Source organism: Balaenoptera physalus, assembly GCF_965194825.1.
Source record: "Balaenoptera physalus genome assembly, chromosome: 11".
Taxonomy (NCBI): domain Eukaryota; kingdom Metazoa; phylum Chordata; class Mammalia; order Artiodactyla; family Balaenopteridae; genus Balaenoptera; species Balaenoptera physalus.
Window position 1 is genome coordinate 97788121 of NC_138896.1, and position 24039 is coordinate 97812159.

At 39.2% G+C, this 24039-nt stretch overlaps 1 protein-coding gene across 8 annotated transcripts in view; it reads left to right on the forward strand.

Moving 5' to 3' along the window:
* CNTN4 (contactin 4) overlaps nt 1-24039 on the forward strand; it is a 928656-nt gene that overhangs the window by 832953 nt on the left and 71664 nt on the right. For all 8 annotated transcript variants that reach the window (XM_082412135.1, XM_082412132.1, XM_082412131.1 and 5 more), the window contains one exon: nt 15467-15594. In XM_082412135.1, coding sequence (XP_082268261.1) covers nt 15467-15594 — 128 coding nt within the window. The remainder of the gene's footprint in view (nt 1-15466; nt 15595-24039) is intronic.

Consider the following 24039-nt stretch of genomic DNA (forward strand, 5'->3'; position numbering starts at 1 on the left):
TCCTTTTGAATCCCCTGTAGTGGTTATCACAGTGCCTTTTATGTAGCAATTGCTCAGGAAATATCTGTGGCCTGATTATATTTAGGCTAAAACATAGAGCAGACCTAGAATGAAGGACTCTGTGTTTCCTTATCTTATTGCTTGAGAAGGCTACCAAAATTAGGAAGATGACTAGTATACTTAAAAGCTGATAATTTAGGGCTTATTCTGAGAGGCTACATGGGCAAATGATAGAGAATGGCTGGATGTGTGTAGAAAGTCAAAAACAGGTTGCAACCAGACTCTTCCCCTGTGTAGGGCCTCTCTTAATGCCCTTTTCTCAGAAAAGTGACCCTAGTGAATGGCCTGGAATCATTTCAGTGGTATAACATAGGCCGGCAAGGAACCCCACGCGTGTTGTAATTTATACTCAGCAAACATTCTTCTTCCAAACTATACAAATCTTTACCCGTAACGTAAAAACAATGCAAAATTCCGGAATGTTTGGAATAAATAATTTAATACAATGAATACCTTGGAGTATATTGTCTGTAGAAAGAAATGAAGTTGAAAATTGCAAAGATACAACTTATATTTTAAAAGTAAATTTTATACTTAATTTCAAAAAAGGAAAATGGTTCGTAGTAAATTTTAGCATCCAGAGAAGCTTTATTTTCCAGTGCCTTTTAAAGTTTTATTTCTTGACAGGATCTTCAAAAATGGCAACCCTATTTCTTTCTTAACTGCAATATAACTATTAAGATGCTGTAAAAACTTGCAAATTAGGTTATAAATAGCAGCGATGGAAGCATCAACTCTTTTAGCCACATTTCCTGAAGTGCACTTTACATTATGCTAGAGGTAGATTTTTTAAATTAAGCCTGAGTGCTTATATAAAAAGTCCAGTTTCTTATTTTCCAAGCACAGTAGTATAATTGTAGCTCTAATTTATGGCATACTTTGTAGGATTGCTGATTAATTATACAGACCTCCTGATGTTTTATACCCTTTTCAACTTTGTTTCCCTCTGCTATTTGACCGCTACAAAGCAAATATCCTAAATCACTTGTTATTCAGGTTACTTCATTTTTAAAAATGAATTTACTCTTCACATCAGTTTTCTCATATATCACTCTAACTCGTAAATATTAATCATCATTCTGCTCCTCATTTTTGGACCGAACTCATAGATGTACACACACATACACACACACACACTGATTTATTCACTCCCAGGCACACAATCAAGAAAAAGCTTCTAGTAAGTTCTTTATCTGAATCTTATCATCTCCCCAAGGCAAACATGTCTAACAATTCTGCATCACGGAGATGTTGGACACATAAGCAAAGCAAAGCAAAGCAAAAAAGCATAGATGCTAAAGATAAAAATAAATATGATAAAAACATACCTAAGATATCACGTTCTAGCTGGGTGTGCTTATCTGCCAGGATGCTGAGCTGACAGCTTGCTTTTTCTTTGGCAAAAGAGGTATTAACCAGGATTTCAAAAGTGTTGGGGCTCATATCAGCCAGTCTGATTTTTTAATGATTAGAGATACCCAATTTGAATAGTTCACTACTGTGAATTCTTTGAAAAAGAATGGTAGCGCATTTGGTTTGTTGCTTGAGATTATCAGTATTCTCAGGGCTACTATATTCCTTTCATCGTTCAAGTTTAACATTTATGCAAAAGCCTCATTTACCAGATTTTCCAAGAAATGTGGTGTGCTGAATATTAGAGGAGGATTTGCCAGAAAACTCTTTTGTACATATATTCAGTACAAATATGTTCAGATATTATCCTATCCTTCACTTTAAGTAAGTCAGATTCACGATGATCTGTTCTCTTCAAAACCCGCCCCGGCAATATCCTTATCGAACTCCCCTTATCACTGGCATATCTAAATTACTATCTTCTGTCCATCCCCAAGACACCTTTAATTATAAGAGCTTCCTGCTTCCTTCTTAAGCTCTTCACTTCTTCTGTCATCAGCTTCCCCTTGGAATTAGGGAAAGGTCCTTGCAGACTTTGGCTATTAAGTAGAAGCGGACCCATATATCACTTCCTTAAATGTTCTGTCGTCATGAGAATTATTTATTGGAACCCATTACCTATGTGACTTCACAGTTCTTTTTCGGTGGTTTGTCCAAAAAGAGTGAAGACTCTTCCTTGAAAAGAAATCGGTTTCTTTTCCAGCCAGGGAGGAAAAAATAGTATAACCACCAGGTTCCTGTGTACATTTTTCACATGACACTTGGTTGAGTATTTGTTGAGAGAAAAGAAGATTGGGGCAAGGACTCGGGTTGATCGTGGAAGTTTCTCCAATGCCTAATAGACTTGTAGGTACAGGGCACATACAAATGATTCACCTGGAAAAGAGAATACCCAATATTAACTTCAGCATGTAGAGTCTTTTTACTGAGCTTTATAGAAAACAGTAATACAGTTTACACACTTTCATGACTAAAATTTTTATGGCATCTCTATTTACTCCAAGGCAATGATTTCTCTTTAGTTTTGTGACATGGGTCAGGGGGAGCTTTAGGAGGCTTATGAACTATCAAAAACAATGTACATAGTTGCATTTGCGGGGGAGGGAGAATGTTATAATTTGCTTCCTATTAAAGAGATCTCTGACTTCCACCCACCAAAAAAGGTTAGAAATCAAGGTTTTTATCCAAGGAGGTGTCACTAGTGTCTCTACAGTTCTCAAGACTGAATTTTCATCCAATTATCAGTATATTGACTGTGTACCTCTTTGTACATAAAGGAGTGTATGAAATAATAAGGGGACAGAAAGAAGTGTAAGACCTGGGCCCTGATTTCTGGAAATTCTTTGGGTAGGTGGGTGATGGGCTATTGAGGCAGTATGTGACAAATGCCATGTGAGCTGATTGGACAGCCTTGCAGTGTCATGAATTTGCAGTAATGGGACCTGCCCAACACAGGGTGATGGCCCACTTGGTCGTAATATTGTAAAAGGAACTTGATCCTGGGAACATGCTTGAAATAGATGTGTGTTTCACAGAGTATAAGACTTGCGCCTCTCCAAGGACGGTACACAGTATACAGACATTGAATGCCAGTGAACCACGTAGTTCTCTGTCTTTCCTGAGTCCATCAGGGAGAAAGTCAGTCTGGTCCTACTGTGTCTGAACACTTTTGAAATCCTGGTTAATACCTCTTTTGCCAAAGAAAAAGCAGGCTGTCAGCTCAGTATCCTGGCAGATAAGCACACCCAGCTAGAATGTGATATCTTAGGTATGTTTTTATCATATTTATTTTTATCTTTAGCATCTATTTATGACAAGTGATACTGGCTTCCTTTATTTAACTACTTTAATTTTAAACTTTGAGCCATTTAAAGAAAATATTGTGACTATTAATTATGATAATGATGCAGAAAATAATAATAGTAAAAATGATCATTGCAGCTAACATTTATTAGGTATTTACTATGCACCACCACAGTTATAAATGTTTCACGGGTATTTTTACATTTAACCTTCTCACAAACCCTGTGAAATGGAGGTGCTGTTATTTTTATTTTAGAGATGGCAAACTGGAGCCCAGAGAGGCTAAGAGACTTTCCCAAGTCACGTGTCTAATAAATATTGGAGCAAGGATTCAAGCCATCTGGTAGTACATGAATATGACAGAAACTGGAGCATGCTGGGGAGTTTGGGAAAGTTTGGATTGTACGACCATTACGGTGATACAGTTAGGAGTTGTTGTTCTTTTGTAGAAGGCAAAAACTGATAGGTGCTGCTCGTGTGCAGGGCAGGGGGGACTTACGGAATTGTTGCTGGGCCCTGATAGCGGGGTTCTATCGTGCTATTGCAGGGACTAGGAGACTGCACTTTGATTTTTTCTCTTAGCAGTGTTATAAAGTCCTGGGTTGAGGGGTTGAAGCACATAAACCATGATCCTGCAATTCCCAAAGGGTTGAAAGTTGGGTACATAATCAAATTAAAACTTTTTTTTCTCCAGCATAGCCAGTATAGCTGTTTGTGCTGTAGAAGCCTCTTCTCCTTACTAAATTACGTAATCTGTATAGTGACCTTTCCTTTCTAATTAATAATTAACACTGTCTTCCAGGCATTTTAGTCACTTCCCAGTAAAGGAACCTTCTGTGATTACAGCTTTGCTGTGTTTTTTTTTTTTTTTTAATAGGCAGAGTTGTGTTTTATTTATTTATTTATTTATTTATTTTTGGTTGTGTTGGGTCTTCATTTTCTATGCAAGGGCTTCCTCTAGTTGTGGCGATCGGGGGCCACTCTTCATCGCGGTGCGCGGGCCTCTCACTCTCGCGGCCTCTCTTGTTGCGGAGCACAAGCTCCAGACGTGCAGGCTCAGTAGTTGTGGCTCACGGGCCCAGCTGCTCCGCGGCATGTGGGATCCTCCCAGACCAGGGCTCGAACCTACGTCCCCTGCATTGGCAGGCAGACTCTCAACCACTGCGCCACCAGGGAAGCCCTGCTGTGTTTTTATACATTCTTTTCTTTTGCTTCTGCTTTGAGACAATAGTGTGAACACACATTTCTCAATATTAGAAAAAGCAATTTCAACAAGTAAAATGAAAAAGCCAAAAAAATGTATTTAATTATAATCAAAGATCTAATGGCAAATTTAAGGAAAACCTCTCACACGTGGTTATAATGTTCTTCTGCTTCTTGTTTCGTTTCTTTCCTGGGCCCTCCAGCCCTGCAGGATGGCTTGGTAGAAAGAGTGTAGGCTTTGTAGTGAGATCTGAGTTAGAAACTATACTCCATCCCTTATTAACTAAACTTGGACATTTTCATTCACTTCTCTGGATTTCATTTTTCTCAACAGGAAAATTGGAATAATAACGCTTCTCAGGATTGTTGTGCAGATTGAATGTGACAAGTGCAAACACTCAACAGCACCCACTAGTACACTGTAGGTGCTTAATAAGCTTTCTCACGCCTTGCCCTGCCCAACACTGAACTGAGTATATCTACAGCTATTCCTCTGTGTCTTTTGGTCCATTTCTGTGCATGTCTTCTTTATTTCCAATGATTTCTAAAGACAGCTGCATTTGGTTATTAAACTATTCTAGTGGCCTAAGAGGTTGTTACGTAAAACTTCCTGAGTGCCTGTAGTTTAATAATAAGTTTTTTCTCACTTTCTTGCTTTGATAAAAATACATAGAGGCACAGAAAATAGAATATTATATTACCTTCCTGTTCCCACCCCATTTATCTTCCCAATGCCTTGTAAATTTATTTGAAATTATCTCAGGTCATAAGAAACTGGAAAAAAGGAATTCTAAGTCTTATATTAATAGAGACACAGAGAAGTACTACCTGAATGAAAGGTAGCAATTTAAGAAACAAATTTTAGACAAAACCGTGTCCTGTATTTTATTTCTTCTCCCCCAAACATGGTATTTTTAGTGTTATTTGTAATACAGAAAATTACAAAGATTTACCTGCCCAAAAAGTGTATTTCCCACGTTCATCCACATACCATGTCATAAAGAATAATTAAAATGAACTTTACAATATTAAATACTCATCTTGCCCTGGGCAGATAGATCCTTCCAGGTTATTTTGTGAATCTTTTAAAACTGTTGTTCAGAGAAAGTTAGAGCCGGATCAAACCAGGTTAAACAAACATGAGTTTATTTTCTTTTTCCAGCAGTGCTGCAGGCAAGGGCAGTAGCTCTGAAATGCCAGTTGTTCTGCAGGCAGAAACACACAGGTTGCTCACTGGTTTATTAAATTCGAATCTGACGACAGAAAGCAAATTATCTCTAAGGGAACTTTATCACCAGGGTGTCTGTTCAATAGCGATGTCTGTTGCTGCCTTGGACATTACACAGAAAGATGAATGAGTAAGTCTCTTCCCACTGACCTTCACTTAAATTGGTCATCCAAAACATCCTTTATTCTTAAGATGGGGAGGAAAGCCGTCTTCTAGAGCTCTCAGTTGACTCTTTATAAATTGCGCATTACTATGAAACAGTCTTTCTTTCATAAACCAGGATAATTCATTCTCCCCAGTCAGGCTGAGCATTTCCATGTATCTTTTGAAATTAAGTATATAAACTCAAGCAAATTCCAGTTAAAAGTTGTAGCAGCCAGCATTCTCCAGAAAAGCTGAACCAATAGGATATATAAGAGAAGGTTTATTATAGAAGTGGGCTCACACATTTATGGAGGCAGGAGGTCACACGGTCTGCCGTTTGCAAGCTGGAGAAGCAGGAAAGCTGGTGGTGTCATTCAGAGTTCCAAAGCCTGAGAGTAGGCATACGTCCCAGTCCAAGCCTAAAGGTCCAAGAATCAGGAGCACGGACATCCAAGGTCAGGAGAAGATGGGTGTCCCAGTTCAAAGAGAGAACGAATTCTCCCTTCCTCAGCTTTTTTATTCTATCAGGCCTTCTAAAGATTGGACGATGACCGTCCGTATTGGCAATGGCAATCTGTATACTCTCTCCACCAACTCAAATGCTAATCTCTTCCAGAAACACCCTCCCAGACACACTCAGAAATAATGTTTTACTAGCTATCTGAGCATCCCTTAGCCCAGTCAAGCTGACACATAAAATTAACCATCAAAAAAATTAAAATATCTTTTGAATTTTACGAAAATAGATAGCCAAATTCAAACCCAAACAAGTCCTATTTTTTTTTCCTTCAGAGCAGAGTTTCAGTGTGTTTTGCTGATGTCTACAGCATACCAATGCCAGTTAACCTGCCAGGCTTTTCCTGTTTCTCAACTGGCACAAAGCCAGGGATAGCTCTGAGTCCATATGTCTTCAAGTCTTTTGGTCACAGGCTGATTCTCTAGTTGATAGGTTGAAAAGACAAATCTTTGTCTCTTCCTTACCACCTCTCCACTCCTTCAAAGTTTCGACTACTTCATGGGTGTCGTGTTCTAAAACTATTTTGTATTGCTATTGCCTCAAGGACAAGTAAGGATACGGCTGCTCTCCAGCAATTTGGCTTCTATGCAGAACTACTTAGAAAACCGTAGGTCACCATTTGATAGCGATCTCCTCTACCTAATTTTGACCATAATTTTAACATCAAAATAAATAGTAATTAATCGTCTAGACAGCAAAGAACAGATAGAATGAAAGTTCTACTTAATTCCAACAAATAAACTGGGTTAATTGAAGAAAAAATTGAAATTGGAGGTAGGCCTTAATCTTTGTTTTCCTCTTGGACTTTTACCCTTCTACATATTATCCATTACCACATCAAACTGTCCTTCAGACTCTGCATGTGATTATTTTTTTTTAACATCTTTATTGGAGTATAACTGCTTTACAATGGTGTGTTAGTTTCTGCTGTATAACAAAGTGAATCAGCTATACATATACATATATCCCCATATCTCCTCCCTCTTGCGTCTCTCTCCCTCCCACCCACCCTCCCTATCCCACCCCTCTAGGTGGTCACAAAGCACCGAGCTGATCTCCCTGTGCTATGTGGCTTCCTCCCACTAGCTATCTATTTTACATTTGGTAGCGTATATATGCCACCACATGTGATTATTAGTTTATTACCACCTAAAGAGCAATAATTTCAAGTCTCTGTTAGTTACTATTGGGGAAAAGGGCCAGGCCCATGGAGAAGGGAAGTGGATGCACTGGTGAGACCACGTGTGATGGTTCTACCCCCATGGAAGTAAACACTCCTCCACATCACCCCTTCTCCTCATCCTCTGATGGCTGCAAAGTAGGCCCTGAAGCTGCTTGCTCAACCCAGACCAACAACTCTGGTGGGTTTCTGCTCTTAACACTTATGGTCGGTTGAAGAATGTCCCTTAAGTTTCATATCTACCTGAAGTTCAAATGAAGTCATACAAGATTAGGATGGACCCTAAACCAATGACTGGTGTCCTTGTAAGGAGAGGGAAATTTGGGTACAGACACATGCACAGAGGGAAGACGACGTGAGGAGACACAGATAAGAACTACCTGTGAGGATGGAGTCAGAGATTGGAGTGATGCATCTGTAAGCCAAGGAGCACCAAGGATGGCTGACTGTCACCAGAAGCTAAGAGAGGCAAGAAGGACTTTCCTTCACAGCCTCCAAAAGGAACCAACTCTGCCAGTGCCTTCATTTCAGACTCCTGCTCTCCAGAACTGTGGGACAATAAATTCCTCTTGGTTTAAGCTACCCAGTTTGTGATACTTTGCTATGGCAGTTCTAGGAAACGAATACAAAGCCCAACTTCCCCTCATACTCCACTGCTCTGTTCTGTGTGGGCTGTCTGGGGTGGGGAGAGTCCAAGAGGGAAGCAAGTGTGGCCTTAAACCTAAAGGCTGCCCCCAAGCCCTATCCCATTAGCTCAGCACATCGTGAAGGCTTAAAGTAATTTCAAAAGGTCACAAGAGTGAGGTAGAGACATTAATGAACTGTTCAAGCCAGGGATGGTGGGAGCTAGAAAGCCCACCAGCTGCTTAAAGGAGTCTCCCCTCCTTTCCTCTAGCCCACTGGTGCCCTGAGGAGAAGCATTGCAGGACTACCCCATCTTCCCATTTGCGACAATTAGCCAGGAGTGAGTTTTTACATGAACTCTCCCAATTATTTGGTTTAAAAGAAAATTCTGGGCTTCCCTGGTGGCGCAGTGGTTGAGAGTCTGCCTCCTAATGCAGGGGACACGGGTTCGAGCCCTGGTCTGGGAAGATCCCACATGCCGCGGAGCAACTAGGCCCGTGAGCCACAACTACTGAGCCTGCGCGTCTGGAGCCTGTGCTCCGCAACAAGAGAAGCCGAGATAGTGAGAGGTCCGTGCACCGCGATGAAGAGTGGCCCCCGCTTCCCGCAACTAGAGAAAGCCCTCGCACAGAAACGGAGACCCAACACAGCCAAAAATAAATAAATAATTAAAAAAAAAAGAAAGAAAATTCTGTTGCGGAATGAAGCAAACGCATCTATGGCTAGGCAGTTCCTCATTCTAGGGCATCACCTTTGGTTCCTGGGATCAGGGGTCCTGTGACAGCACCCCACCATCCTGTCAGTTTGCTTGAGCTGAGACGTAGCAGTGCTTCTTTTGACCGTGTTTGAAGTTTTTTTGTTTGTTTAATTTTTTTTAACTTTTTATTTTATATTGGAGTTTAGCCGATGAACAATGTTGTGATAGTTTCAGGTGCACCGCAAAGTGACTCAGCCATACATATACAGGTATCCATTCTCCCCCAGGCTCCCCTCCCATCCAGGCTGCCGCATAACATTGAGCAGAGCCCCCTGTGCTATACAGTAGGTCCTTGTTGGTTATCCATTTTAAATACAGCAGTGTGTACATGTCAATCCCAAATTCCCTAACTATTCCTTCCCCGCAACCTTCCCCCAGTGTTCACTCCCAGTGTAATGTGTAAACCGATTCTTTGACCTTCAGGTTTTCAACTTCCAAACGTGTTTTCTGGAACTCATCATGTGTAAAAGAACGGGGCAACCTGTTGTGACCCTTTGAGGTTTTTTGTGTGTTTTTTTTAATTACGTAAAATTTTAAGTGAGTTATGATCTAACAATATTGAAGATAATATTAAATTTAACTTAACAGTTTGATACTTCCATTGTTTGTTGAAAGGAAATTATTAATCCATAATTCCTCCCTTTGCAGAAGGGGAGAAGTGATTTTCTAAGCTGCACTTTAAAGGGATTTACTTATAAGGGAAGTGTTTCCTTATGACTCAGAGGCAGGTGAGGACATGCTGCCTCTGTCCTCAGCAACTGGGCTTCCATGGAGAATTACCCAGAAAATCATAGGTCGCCATTTTAGAATAACTCTTCTCTGTAGGGTGATAGGATATTGTGGAGTTGGCAGTTTTTGTCCTCTGTTACTAAAGCGCCCAAAAAGAAAAGATCAGCATGTTTAAAGGTCCAATGTCCCCAGACAGGTTTAGATTTATAGGACTGGCAAGGTCAGCTCTTCAATGGCTGTAACCCAGAGCCTCATACTGAGAAAGAGAGATTCAGTTTGTCTCATAATTCCAAATATGCTCCCAGCCACTATGGATCTGAAGTCTCCAAATGACAATGGAGGAACAAGTGCTTCTCTGTGTGATTGGTAATTTATTATGTTGTGAATTAGATGACCTCTTCTCATGTAGAGAAAGTTAAGTCCTATGTCATACCTTTATTTTTACTGCTTGCTGATTTATCATCTCTGACTTTTCTCTGATACTTATCAATGTTTTAAAAAGAGCCTGCAGGTAGGTCAAGGTTAACCTTTCTGTTCTAAGCCAGAAACAGATTTACATTTTCAATTCTTTTTATCTAACTCCATCACTATGCGTGAGTATTAGGAGGAGCTCAGAGTTCAATATCAAGCTAATAGCTACAGGTCAGTCAGTAGTCTGAAACAGGGAAACAAAAATGTAGAAACTTTGAAACCTCATGAAGAAACAGACATGAAAATGAAACTGTCCTTGAACTGGATTTAGGCACTTTATCCATAGAACAAAAATGGATGCAGTAGTATTAGGTGAAAAATACTTTTTCTAAGTTGGTATAGGATCCAAGTTGAAGGGAAGCAAGTATCTAAATATTAGTATTGAGGTGCATTTCAGAAGTTCCTTGAGTTCATCCATATTAACCCCCAAGGCCAAATGTTAGCTCTGTAGCTAATTCATCCCTCATCAAATTCCAAGAAAGCAGATTCAAAGCAATAGGTCATTGTATAGTTAGCTTTTATTTGCAGAAATAAATGGTATATGTTACAGCTGGGTTTGAAGAAGATGATGTCAGTTTTTTCATACTCAGAACCCCATGGTTATTCCTCCATAGTGGAGTTAATCAGTCTTCCAGCAACAAGTTCTATGGAGGTGACATCACAGAATCATCTGCAGAATCCGTTCCCTCCTCTCCACGTTCACTGCCACCATCTCCTGAACAAGTTCGGTAATTTCTTTAAGCAATTGGATTCGTCCAGTTATAAGGGCTTAGGACCCAATTTCTAATATCTTAAATTACTGACTCGTATGACCGGAGCATCCAAAGGAAACTGCAGCCTTCAGGCATGGATGGAAACAGGGATTCAAAGATGTCATAAGGTCTCTACCTCTCTTTTTCTCTGTGTCTCTTGGGCTCTATTTATCTTTGCTTGGCTTCTTGAAGACATGATTTCTGTGGCAGGTAAAATGACTGCCAACGGTTCTAGATGCCCATCTCCAGACTTAACAATTCAGCAGAAAGATGGTTTCCTCAAATAGCTCCTGATTTTGGTGAATTGCCTATTTCTAAACCAATCACTGCAGAGAGGAGAATAGGGTCTCATGATTGGCCAGGCCTCCTGCGTCCTTGCCCATCTTTATACTCTAGATAGTATGGGAAACAGCTTCTCCACTGGAAAAAGTAATGCCCCTTTTTCTATACATTTATAGAAATGTGTGCATTATGGTATATAACACAGTGGAATCATTTCTAGTTATATAACCCTCTAAGGTCCTCCTGATTTATAGAGGCCTGGTATACAGGAGGTAGATAGTAGATATCTACAAGTGCATGAGTCCAGTTTTTCATCCCCTTCCGTGACAACTTGTGGTCACCCGTGTGTTCATTAAGCATAATCATGTGTTGCCAGACTTCAGAGGGAAAGAACTACTGCAGAGAAGTCTTAGTCTTAACGGAGGCCTTTATTAATGCTTGAAACAATGGATCTAGGAGGGGACAGAGCTTTAGTTAACAGAGCATTTGGCTAGTGCACTTACGTGGTGCATTTTATGTGCCATGCACGGTTCTGAGCACTGCACATCTCTACAACGACCCTATGGATAGTTACTTTTATTATTACATTATCTCAAATTTAAAAATTTAGATACAGAGACATTAACTTACCCAAAGTCACATAGCTCGTAACTGGTACAAGCCTGATTTGAGTCTAGACAATTGAGTTCCAGACCATATGTTCTTATTCACTACACTGCATTGCTCAGATAAGGAAGTGGTTGAATTTCCCAAAAGAGCAGTTCTCCCAACTTCATATTGCGCCCACAATTGGATTATCCCTAGGAAGAGTAAGCGGTCAGAGAAGAATGATGTGATTTAATGACAGCTACTAAAAATTACAAATTCTTCTACAAATTTTCTCCTTCACTGATCTTCTCCATTGTCTGGAACTCTAGCACTGGAGGCTTAGCTCTTTGTTCAACTCTTTGTGAAAAACAATGGGAAGATTAAAACACTAAATCCCTGTGAGGCACTGAAATCTTGAAGATGGGTAGTACAGTAGTTTGTAAATTTCCTTTCTCATTTCATGAGACCCATAGGAAATTGGACAGGGAAGTTTTGAGGAAACAATGGATTTCCATAAAGGGAAAGAAGAGCCTTGTGAGAGATTGTGAAGAGCTAACTGGGTCCTATAGCTGAGTAGCCACAATATGTTGGGTGCCTTTTGTGCAATGGAAATACCAAAATTAGGGATGCGCGGGTGGAAATGACACTGGGAAAAACATTTGTACAGCACTTTACAGTTAATAGAAACTTTCACGTATATTATCTATTGTATAAGATAATCATCATAATATCCTGTGTAATTAAAAAATAAAGACTGATGTAGATCAGTGGCTCTCAACTTGGGGTGATTTTGCCCCCAGGGAACATTTGGGAGATATTTTTGTTTGTCACGACTTGGGAGGAGGGGCAGAGCTACCGGAGTACAGTGGGTAGAGGATAAAGATGCCGTTAAACATCCTCCCCAGGACAAAGACTTCTCTGGTCCAAAATGTCAGTAGTGCCAAGGTTGAGAAACCTTGTCTGGGAGCATAAGTCATTTGTCCAGGTCATACACTTAGCAAGTATCAGGGTCAAGGCTAGGACCCAGGTCATCTGATGACAAATCCTTTGCTTGTTTCCTTATTCATATCCTTTGGCATTATACAGTATGCAGTGCGATACAGGCTTTTCAGGTTTGGGGAATTTTAAATGGTATAAATTATTAATAGGTCTTTGGTGCTTTGAAAGAGTCAGCTCACCCCTCAGAGTGTTCAATACACCGGAGGCCTGTGCTACTTCGTGGAAGATGGCTCCATGTCGAAAACACAAGTGTCACCTTCCTTATTGGGTTCTCGTATGCCAACATTTCACAGTTTCCAGCAAATTATTTTGTAATTGGGAATATGATTAATTCCTTTAAAGCTATTTTTGTGATTACTGAGGTAATTAGGATTTGATCACCACTCTATTTTTGTAAGTACAGAAGCTCTTTGGCTAATGGGGTATCATATGTTCTTTATTGAGCAAGTGTTATGTGTATATCTATGGTGTAAATGAACGAAGGGCCTCCTTGTCTGTATCCTGTACATTGACTTGGGATGACCCAGTTACTTTGTATATTGCCTTCAGGTTGTCACATGTGATAGGTGGAGTGCCTGAAGCAGGCTGATTTAATAACTATATTAAGAGAATCGTGTCCCATTTTCCCCATATATACCAATGATCAAATAAGAGGACAGTTTTGAAGATAAAAGGAGAACTACTACCTAATAAATACCAGGAATCTCACTGACCCTCTTACATAATTTTTTACTGTCATCCTACAAGCTTGGTACTACGAGCTCTATTCTATAGATGAGGAAGCTAAAACTGAAAAAGTTAAGCAAGTTGCCTCCCTCCGGTCACACAGCTAGAGCTGATAGAACTGGAATTTGAACACCCCTCCTGCTGATGCCAACGTCCTTTGTAGAGTTCTCACACCTTCATACTGTCTCATCAGCCTGAATCATAGAACCTGGAATGGGTCGTCAGGAAGGCTGTCACTTCTCCGCCCCTAAGAGCCTTTGAGAAAAGTATATGCAGCATTTGCGACCCAGTGTATCTAAATCTTCCCTTGATTTGAAAATGTTTAGCCAAAATTCTATTAAGTAAAGCTGTGCCCATCCTAGTCCTTTTGTAAAGGTCTCCGTTAAGGTTGGCACTAGTGCCAAGTGGTTCAGTGACTCTGAATTCCTATAACATAATATTGATTTTTCTTTTATGATAGTTATTTACTTATTCACTCCATCACTTAACAGATGCTTACAGGGCATCTACTACATGTCAGTCCTGTGTACTAGATCCAGGAGACTGAGTCCTCAAACAAACACAGTCCCTGCCCTCAGAGAAGCTGATATTCCATGTGATAGGACAGTTAACCAGTAAACAAAACTTCTGGATTGTGTTGAATGGGAGGAAATAAAGTGGCTACAGGAAAAGAGAATAACAGGAAAGGGGAAATTCACTTTAGAAATGTGAGTCAGGAAAAGTCTATAAGGAACAGCTATCTCCAAGTTGAGGTCCTGAGAGGGTGTGAAGGTGACAGCTATGCCCTGATATCAAGGCAGACAGAACAGCAAACAGAAAGGTCCTGAGGTGGGAAAGGGGTTCAGATACTCTAGGAACTTGCAGAAGGCCAGTGTGACTAGAGTTCACTGAAGGGTAGAAAGATTAAGATGAAATAAAGTAGGTGAGAGAAGGGCAAAGGCCAGATCCCTTAGGCTTTGTAGGTTCTAGGAAAGAATCTCTTCTGAGTGCAACTCAGAGCCAAAGAAGGATCTTTAAGCCTGGGGGGTGATGTAATCTGATCTATATTTTAAAAGATCCCCTGGCCACTGACTGAAGAATGCATTTGAGGGGCAGGAGTAGAAATAGACAGATCATTTAAGAGGCTGTCGTGAAGGGTTGGGTGAAAAAGAGGGAGCAGAAGAGATAGACAGAAGTGGGTAGATTGAAAGATACAGTGAAGATTCAACAGGCATTTACCTTGAATGGGCCTTCTGTGTACATTTCTTATTTCTCCAGCTAGCCTCTAAGCCATGCTGTATGTCTTATTCATCTTTGCGTCTCTCCCTTCGGCTGTAGTCAAGTTTAAAACAGGGTTCTCTCGAATCCTTCCTGTTCCAGTTGTGTGTCTGTCAGTGAAAGTGTTTCCTTCCCACCTGGTAGTAGATATTTGTCCCTAATTGTGGGCCCTGAGATGTGCCATCCACATGTGCTATTTTGCCAAAGTCATACCATGTTGTGGAATATTTTAATTTTTTAAGTTCAGTTTTTGCATCTTTTTAAAGGTGTATTGTCTGACATATTTCAGAAAGAAATATGCTAAATAATAACTCATTTAATTTAAGCCTGCTCATCTAGAAGAAAACACTTTCAATGAAAATGCATAAAGTGGCCAATCAAGGGATTTTTTTTTCTTATTCTTCAGCAGTTTTAAGACTAACGGTGATCTACAATAAGCCTTCTCTTTGCATAATGTGGTTAGAGCTGCCAAAGAGAGAGAATGGTTACAACCTGTCTCCTATTTCTAATAGTTATTCCAACAGACTGTTGAGACCACATTAGCAAGAAAAGTATTCAAAGTACCAAGTCATGCATCCTAATCATGTGTATGTAGGTGAATATCCTAAAGATGAAGCTGTCAAGTGATGTAGCCATGATTTAATAGTTTGAAAATGACAGAATGACAGAAATAATTTCCAGTTGGTCATATGGGATAAACTTACCATTTTGGTTTTATTTGCTTTGATTTCAGAATTACCATTTCTGAAGATGGAAGCCTCAGAATCATCAATGTGACTAAATCAGATGCTGGAAGTTATACCTGCATAGCCACTAACCATTTTGGAACTGCTAGCAGTACTGGAAACCTGGTAGTAAAAGGTAATGACTAACCCAGAGAACATATAGATTAATATGTGTGTCCTCATTTCAAATAATGAAATCTATTGAAGTGACATCCTTCATATTACTATGTACAGATATCACTGTGTTGTTAAATTAATTCATCATGGCAAACATGATATGATTAATAATTCTTAGAGAACTGTTGGTAATGCATATGATTGAAAAGCTATCTTATTTCAGAATCATCCAATGCAATTTTGAGAATTACAGCCATTGTAGCTATTATAGTATTGTAACTAGTGTTATCTTCAATCCTTTAATTAAATTTCTTTCAAGTCTCTATAGATTTGGAATTCATGTCTAGGAACACTGTGCTAACAAATTAAAAACCCACGACTCAAATACTAATTTTAGCTAACATTGTTTAAGCAGTGACATTGGCGATTTTTTAAAAGAGCTGCCTTGGTTATTCAGAGGTATGGATGTGGATTATTATACTAACAAAGGGCTTTGACCGCCTCTGTGTTTTGCTTCAGTCACCAATCCAACCCTGTCAGTTTTAAAGAAATAAAATTGTCCACATCCCTTAGCCTGGGTGCTTTATAGTAGAGACAGAAAGTCCTTTATGCTCTTGGCATGGCACAGGATGTAAGTCTATTCCAACACCAGGTTGATGGGATGGGCTGAAAGTACCAAGTAAGAATTGTGAAAGATGAGATTTTAATTTACATTTAATTTGCATTTCTATCACTTTATATCTTGCCCCAGAGTCAGGGATCTTGGCAATGATCTGACTGAGGAGATAAAGCTTAGGTTGGTGAGTTTCTGAGGGTCACCAGTAGCAGAAGAGGAATGTGAACCCAGGAATCCTGATTCTGCATTCTCCCTGGTTCTTTCTACTGTGCCAGGAAATCTTACTCATCTTTCCTGTTTATCTATCATCGATACAGATGTGTTATAGCATATTTATTATTTCCCTCTTGCCCATATGTAGCTCCCTCTGTGAAGTAAGATAGCCTAAGGCAAATAAAAATATCCCCAAAAGAATATTTGCCTCTATTTTAATTTAAAGGAGAAAGCTAAAAATTACCTAATTATGTATTTCGGAGTCATTAGAAGTTGGAAAAGTACTGCCACTTATGGAAGCCTTTTTATCATAAACATACTTGTCTATGCAGATAGAAAACTGTAAGTTCAAGAGTCAGATGTAAATCTGTATTTGGATGGACTCCAGCTATTTCAACCTATTATTCACTCAGAGCAATGGTGTGGGTATGTGACTATGTGTTCGTTCTGTTTCACAGGGCAGAGGAAAAAGAAGTTAGATGATACTTGTAAAACAAAATTTCAGCGAGACGTCTTTGCTAATGTATAGCTTTCTCAGCTACAAAAGGAAACTTAGTGATGAACCAGGACCAGGAGGAACCCCAAGGTTTCAGAGCTGATTAATGACAGAGCTGACACCTAACTATAGATGATTTGCTGGTTATGGAGATAAAAGAGAAGAGTAGGCAGAAGTCTTCAGTAGTGATGAAGAGGCTGGGTTAGAGTCAGAGAGATCTGGCTTTGAATCTCATTTCTCCCACTTACTGGCTCCGTGACCTTGGATGAGATAATTAACCTGTGTGGGGATAATAGCAGTGCTGACATCATCGGGTTGTTTTGATGACTGAGATTATCCATGTGGACCGCTTAACATGGTGCTTGGCACTTAGGAAATACTAGTAGTTGCTTTGCTGTTGTTGTTTGTATTTTAACAAAATGGCTATACATACCTTCTAAATCTTATTGAAATGGAAATTCATGAAGTTTCCACCCATTAGGAGAATCAGTAAAGAGAGGGGAGCCTGCCACAAAGACATGACTGAGACTGTGGAAGACTATGAACACCTGAGCAGAGACGCCATATATATGCTGCTGTGTATTGTTGAAACTGGGGTATTTTCACGTGTAGGAATAAGTTATGTCCGTGCTTGATTAGTATCCTTCTTATAAACCTGATTTCCTCAGCTCTCAAAATAGTTGGCAGAAAGGAAGGTCCTCTCTTTCCCATCAGAGTCCATCTCCCAGGAGTACTGCCAGCCCCAGGATAAAAACATTCTTAACCATGCATAGAGTTCCCTGCTGCTCCTATTGTAGTGAATTATGGTACAAAGCTTAGAGGGACACCAATGATGAAATGCACAATGATCGCCTCCTTACTTGGGTGGATATAAATGTTGCTGACATAGTAACTTCTACCTATGTTAAGAAACTTAGCACTTCATTTTTTGCCTTCTAGTAAAATGTAATCAGTGATTCCCCAAGTATGATATAACAGATTATTTTAGGCAATCCAGAGTTAAACTGTTTTTTTTTTTAATTTAAGTAATTATTTCTTTCAGTGTATATTAGGAAAATGCTAGTTTTTTTTTTTCTCTTTGTTCCTGTGATCTGGTTCACATCTGCACAAACTTCTTTTTTTTTTTAAATTTTATTTATTTTTTTATACAGCAGGTTCCTATTAGTTATCCATTTTATACATATTAGCGTATACATGTCAATCCCAGTCTCCCAATTCATCCCACCACCACCCCCACCGCCACTTTCCCCCTTGGTGTCCATATGTTTGTTCTCTACATCTGTGTCTCAATTTCTGCCCTGCAAACTTGTTTATCTGTACCATTTTTCTGGGTTCCACATATATGCGTTAATATACGATACTTGTTTGTCTCTTTCCGACTTACTTCACTCTGTATGACAGTCTCTAGATCCATCCACGTCTCTACAAATGACCCAATTTCGTTCCTTTTTATGGCTGAGTAATATTCCATTGTATATATGTATCACTTCTTCTTTATCCATTCCTCTGTCGATGGGCATTTAGGTTGCTTCCATGAGCTGACTATTGTAAACAGTGCTGCAACGAACATTGGGGTGCATGTGCCTTTTTGAATTATGGTTTTCTCTGGATATATGCCCAGTAGTGGGATTGCTGGGTCATATGGTAATTCTATTTTTAGTTTTTTAAGGAACCTCCATACTGCTCTCCATAGTGGCTGTATCAATTTACATTCCCACCAACAGTGCAAGAGGGTTCCATTTTCTCCACACCCTCTCCAGCATTTGTTGTTTGTAGATTTTCTGATGATGCGCATTCTAATTGGTGTGAGGTGATACCTCATTGTAGTTTTGATTTGCACTTCTCTAATAATTAGTGATGTTGAGCATCTTTTCATGTGCTTCTTGGCCTTCTGTATGTTTTCTTTGGAGAAATGTCTGTTTAGGTCTTCTGCCCATTGTTGGATTGCGTTGTTTTTTTTTTTAATATTGAGCTGCATGAGCTGTTTATATATTTTGGAGATTAATCCTTTGTCCGTTGATTCGTTTGCAAATATTTTCTCCCATTCTGAGGGTTGTCTTTTCGTCTTGTTTGTAGTTTCCTTTGCTGTGCAAAAGCTTTTAAGTTTCATTAGGTCCCATTTGTTTATTTTTGTTTTTATTTCCATTACTCTAGGAGGTGGATCAAAAAAGATCTTGCTGTGATTTATGTCAAAGAGTGTTCTTCCTATGTTTTCCTCTAAGATTTTTATACTGTCCAGTCTTACATTTAGGTCTCTAATCCATTTTGAGTTTATTTTTGTGTATGGTGTTAGGCAGTGTTCTAACTTCATTCTTACATGTAGCTGTCCAATTTTCCCAGCACCACTTATTGAAGAGACTGTCTTTTCTCCATTTTATATCCTTGCCTCCTTTGTCATAGATTAGATGACCATAGGTGCGTGGGTTTATATCTGGGCTTTCTATCCTGTTCCTTTGATCTATATTTCTGTTTTTGTGCCAGCACCATATTGTCGTGATTACTGTAGCTTTGTAGTATAGTCCGAAGTCAAGGAGTCTGATTCCTCCAGCTCCATTTTTTTCCCTCAAGACTGCTTAGGCTATTCGGGGTCTTTTGTGTCTCCATACAAATTTTAAGATTTTATGTTCTAGTTCCATAAAAAATGCCATTGGTAATTTGATAGGGATTGCATTGAATCTGTAGATTGCTTTGGGTGCTATAGTCATTTTCACAATATTGATTCTTCCAATCCAAGAACATGGTATATTTCTCCATCTGTTGATATCATCTTTAATTTCTTTCATCAGTGTCTTCTAGTTTTCTGCATACAGGTCTTTTGTCTCCCTAGGTAGATTTATTCCTAGGTATTTTATTCTTTTTGTTGCAATGGTAAATGGGAGTGTTTCCTTAATTTCTCTTCCATATTTTTTATCATTAGTGTATAGGAATGCAAGAGATTTCTGTGCATTAATTTTGTATCCTACAACTTTACCACATTCATTGATTAGGTCTAGTAGTTTTCTGGTGACATCTTTAGGATTCTCTATGTATAGTATCATGTCATCTGCAAACAGTGACAGCTTTACTTCTTCCTTTCCAATATGTATTCCTTTTATTTCTTTTTCTTCTCTGATTGCCATGGCGAGGACTTCCAAAACTATGTTGAATAATAGTGGTGAGAATGGACATCCTTGTCTTGTTCCTGATCTTAGAGGAAATGCTTTCAGTTTTTCACCATTAAGAATGATGTTTGCTGTGGGTTTGTCATATATGGCCTTTATTATGTTGAGGTAGGTTCCCTCTATGCCCACTTTCTGGAGAGTTTTTATCATAAATGGGTGTTGAATTTTGTCAAAAGCTTTCTCTGCATGTATTGAGATGATCGTATGGTTTTTCTTCTTCAGTTTGTTAATATGGAGTATCACATTGATTGATTTGCATGTATTGAAGAATCCTTGCATCCCTGGGATGAATCCCACTTGATCGTGGTGTATGATCCTTTTAATGTGTTGTTGGATTCTGTTTGCTAGTATTTTGTTGAGGATTTTTGCATCTATATTCATCAGTGATATTGGTCTGTAATTTTCTTTTTTTGTAGTATCTTTGTCTGGTTTTGGCATCAGGGTGATGGCAGCCTCATAGAATGAGTTTGGGAGTGTTCCTTCCTCTGCAATTTTTTGGAAGAGTTTGAGAAGGATGGGTGTTAGCTCTTCTCTAAATGTTTGATAGAGTTCACCTGTGAAGCCATCTGGTCCTGGGCTTTTGTTTGTTGGAAGATTTTTAATCACAGTTTCAATTTCATTACTTGTGATTGGTCTGTTCATAATTTCTATTTCTTCCTGGCTCAGTCTTGGAAGGTTATACCTTCTAAGAATTTGTCCATTTCTTCCAGGTTGTCCATTTTATTGGCATAGAGTTGCTTTTAGGAGTCTCTTAGGATGCTTTGTATTTCTGCGGTGTCTGTTGTAACTTCTCCTTTTTCACTTCTAATTTTAATGATTTGAGTCCTCTCCCTCTTTTTCTTGATGAGTCTGGCTGATGGTTTATCAATTTTGTTTATCTTCCAAAGAATCAGCTTTTAGTTTTATTGATGTTTGCTATTGTTTTCTTTGTTTCTGTTTCATTTATTTCTGCTCTGATCTTTATGATTTCTTTCCTTCTACTAACTGGGTTTTGTTTGTTCTACTTTCTCTAGTTCTTTAAGGTATAAGGTTAGATTGTTTATTTGAGCTGTTTTTTGTTTCTTGACATAGGATTGTATTGCTGTAAACTTCCCTCTTAGAACTGCTTTTGCTGCCTCCCATAGGTTTTGGCTTTTCGTGTATTCATTGTCATTTGTCTCTAGGTATTTTTTGGTTTCCTCTTTGATTTCTTCAGTGATCTCTTGGTTATTTAGTAATGTATTGTTTAGCCTCCATGTGTTTGTGTTTTTTACAGTTTTTTCCCCTGTAATTGATTTCTAATCTCATAGCATTGTGGTCAGAAAAGATGCTTGATATGATTTCAATTTTCTTAAATATACTGAGGCTTGATTTGTGACCCAAGATGTGATCTATCCTGGAGAATGTTCCGTGCACACTTGAGAAGAAAGTGTAGTCTGTTTTTGGATGGAATGTCCTATAAATATCAACTAGATCTATCTGGTCTGTTGTGTCCCTTAAAGCTTGAATTTCCTTATTAATTTTCTGTTTGGATGATCTGTGCATTGGTGTAAGTGAGGTGTTAAAGTCCCCCACTATTATTGTGTTACTGTGGACTCTCTTTTATAGGTGTTAGCAGTTGCTTTATGTGTTGAGGTGCTCCTATGTTGGGTGCATATATATTTATAATTGTTATATCTTCTTGGATTGATCCCTTGATCATTATGTAGTGTCCTTCCTTGTCTCTTGTAACATTCTTTATTTTAAAGTCTATTTTATCTGATATGAGTATTGCTACTCCAGCTTTCTTTTGATTTCCATTTGCATGGAATATCTTTCTCCATCCCCTCACTTTCAGTCTGTATGTGTCCCTAGGTCTGAAGTGGGTCTCTTGTAGGCAGCATATATATGGATCTCATTTTTGTATCCATTCAGCGAGCCTGTGTGTTTTGGTTGGAGCATTTAATCCATTCACGTTTAAGGTAATTATCAATATGTATTTCCTATGCCCATTTTCTTAATTGTTTTGGGTTTGTTTTTGTAGGTCCTTTTCTTCTCTTGTGTTTCCCACTTAGAGAAATTCCTTTAGCATTTGTTGTAGAGCTGGTTTGGTGGTGCTGAATTCTCTCAGCTTTTGCTTGTCTGTAAAGCTTTTGATTTCTCCATCGAATCTGAATGAGATCCGTGCTGGGTAGAGTAATCTTGGTTGTATGGTCTTCCCTTTCATCACTTTAAATATATCATGCCACTCCCTTCTGGCTTGTAGAGTTTCTGCTGAGAAATCCACTGTTGACCTTATGGGAGTTCCCTTGTATGTTATTTGTTGTTTTTCCCTTGCTGCTTTCAATAATTTTTCTTTGTCTTTAATTTTTGCCAATTTGATTACTATGTGTCTCGGCGTGTTTCTCCTTGGGTTTTTCCTGTATGCGATTCACTGTGTTTCCTGGACTTGGGTGGCTATTTCCTTTCCCACGTTAGGGAAGTTTTCGACTATAATCTCTTCAAATATTTTCTCGGGTCCTTTCTCACTCTCTTCTCCTTCTGGGACCCCTATAATGCGAATGTTGTTGCGTTTAATGTTGTCCCAGAGGTCTCTTAGGCTGTCTTCATTTCTTTTCATTCTTTTTTCTTTATTCTGTTCCACAGCAGTGAATTCCACCATTCCGTCTTCCAGGTCACTTATCTGTTCTTCTGCCTCAGTTATTCTGCTATTGATTCCTTCTAGTGTAGTTTTCATTTCAGTTATTGTATTGTTCATCTCTGTTTGTTTGTTCTTTAATTCTTCTTGATCTTTGTTAAACATTTCTTGCATCTTCTCGATCTTTGTCTCCATTCTTTTTCCAAGGTCCTGGATCATCTTCACTATCATTATTCTGAATTCTTTTTCTGGAAGGTTGCCTATCTCCACTTCATTTAGTTGTTTTTCTGGGGTTTTATCTTGTTCCTTCATCTGGTACATAGCCCTCTGCCTTTTCATCTTGTCTGTCTTTCTGTGAATGTGGTTTTTATTCCACAGGCTGCAGGATTGTAGTTCTTCTTGCTTCTGCTGTCTGCCCTCTGGTGGATTGGGCTTGTAAAATACTAGTTTTTGAAGAGGCAAATGAGTACTTTATTTTTTTTTTATTTGAGTATAATTGCTTTACAATGTTGTGTTCATTTCTGCTGTACAGTGAAGTGAATCAGATATATGTATATGTATATCCCCTTCCTCTTTGTCCTCCCTCCCACCCCACCCCCATCCCACCCATCTAGGTGGTCACAGAGCACCAAGCTGAGCTCCCTGTGCTATATAGCAGGTTCCCACTAGCTATCTATTTTACACATGGTAGTGTATATATGTCAATCCTAATCTCCCAGTTCGTCCCACCCTCCCCATCCCCCCATGTCCACATGTCTGTTCTCTACATCTGTGCCTTTATTCCTTCCCTGCAAATAGATTCATCTGTACAAATGAGTACTTTAAAAACTGAGATGTTATAGTAGACAGGAGAGTGGGAAGGATGGGACCAGAAGAGCCTGGTGGCCTGTGAAAAGAGGAAGGCAGAGATCTGTTGGTAGGAACTGTGAAGTCAAAGTATGATGTTTCCCCACCTGATTGTGGGGGGAATTCATTTGTTTCAAAGCAGAGTTCTTTCTGGTACTCAACTGTAGTCACTTTCTCCACAGAGGCCCTCTGATTCTTATATTATTCTTCCAGGTGAGGTGGGACAAAGAAATATGAGCTTTATCTGGTTAATATGTTCACAGGGTTAATCCTGTTACTTGGGTAAGGTCAGAAGATGTTTGAGAGAACATTTATTTCCCATTGCTTGGTTCTGACTCCTATTAGCATTAATGGGAAGTACACGCGTGTGCAGAGGTGCACCCAGACCGCCAGGTGTCCGAGAAGGACGTTCACATAAATGGAGAAATACAATTTAGAAATCTGCCCCGTAAAGCACCATAATGGCAGAGAAAACCATTCTGAACTCTGTATGAACTGTGCCAGATCCTGAATCTCACATCAAAATACTTGAGCCC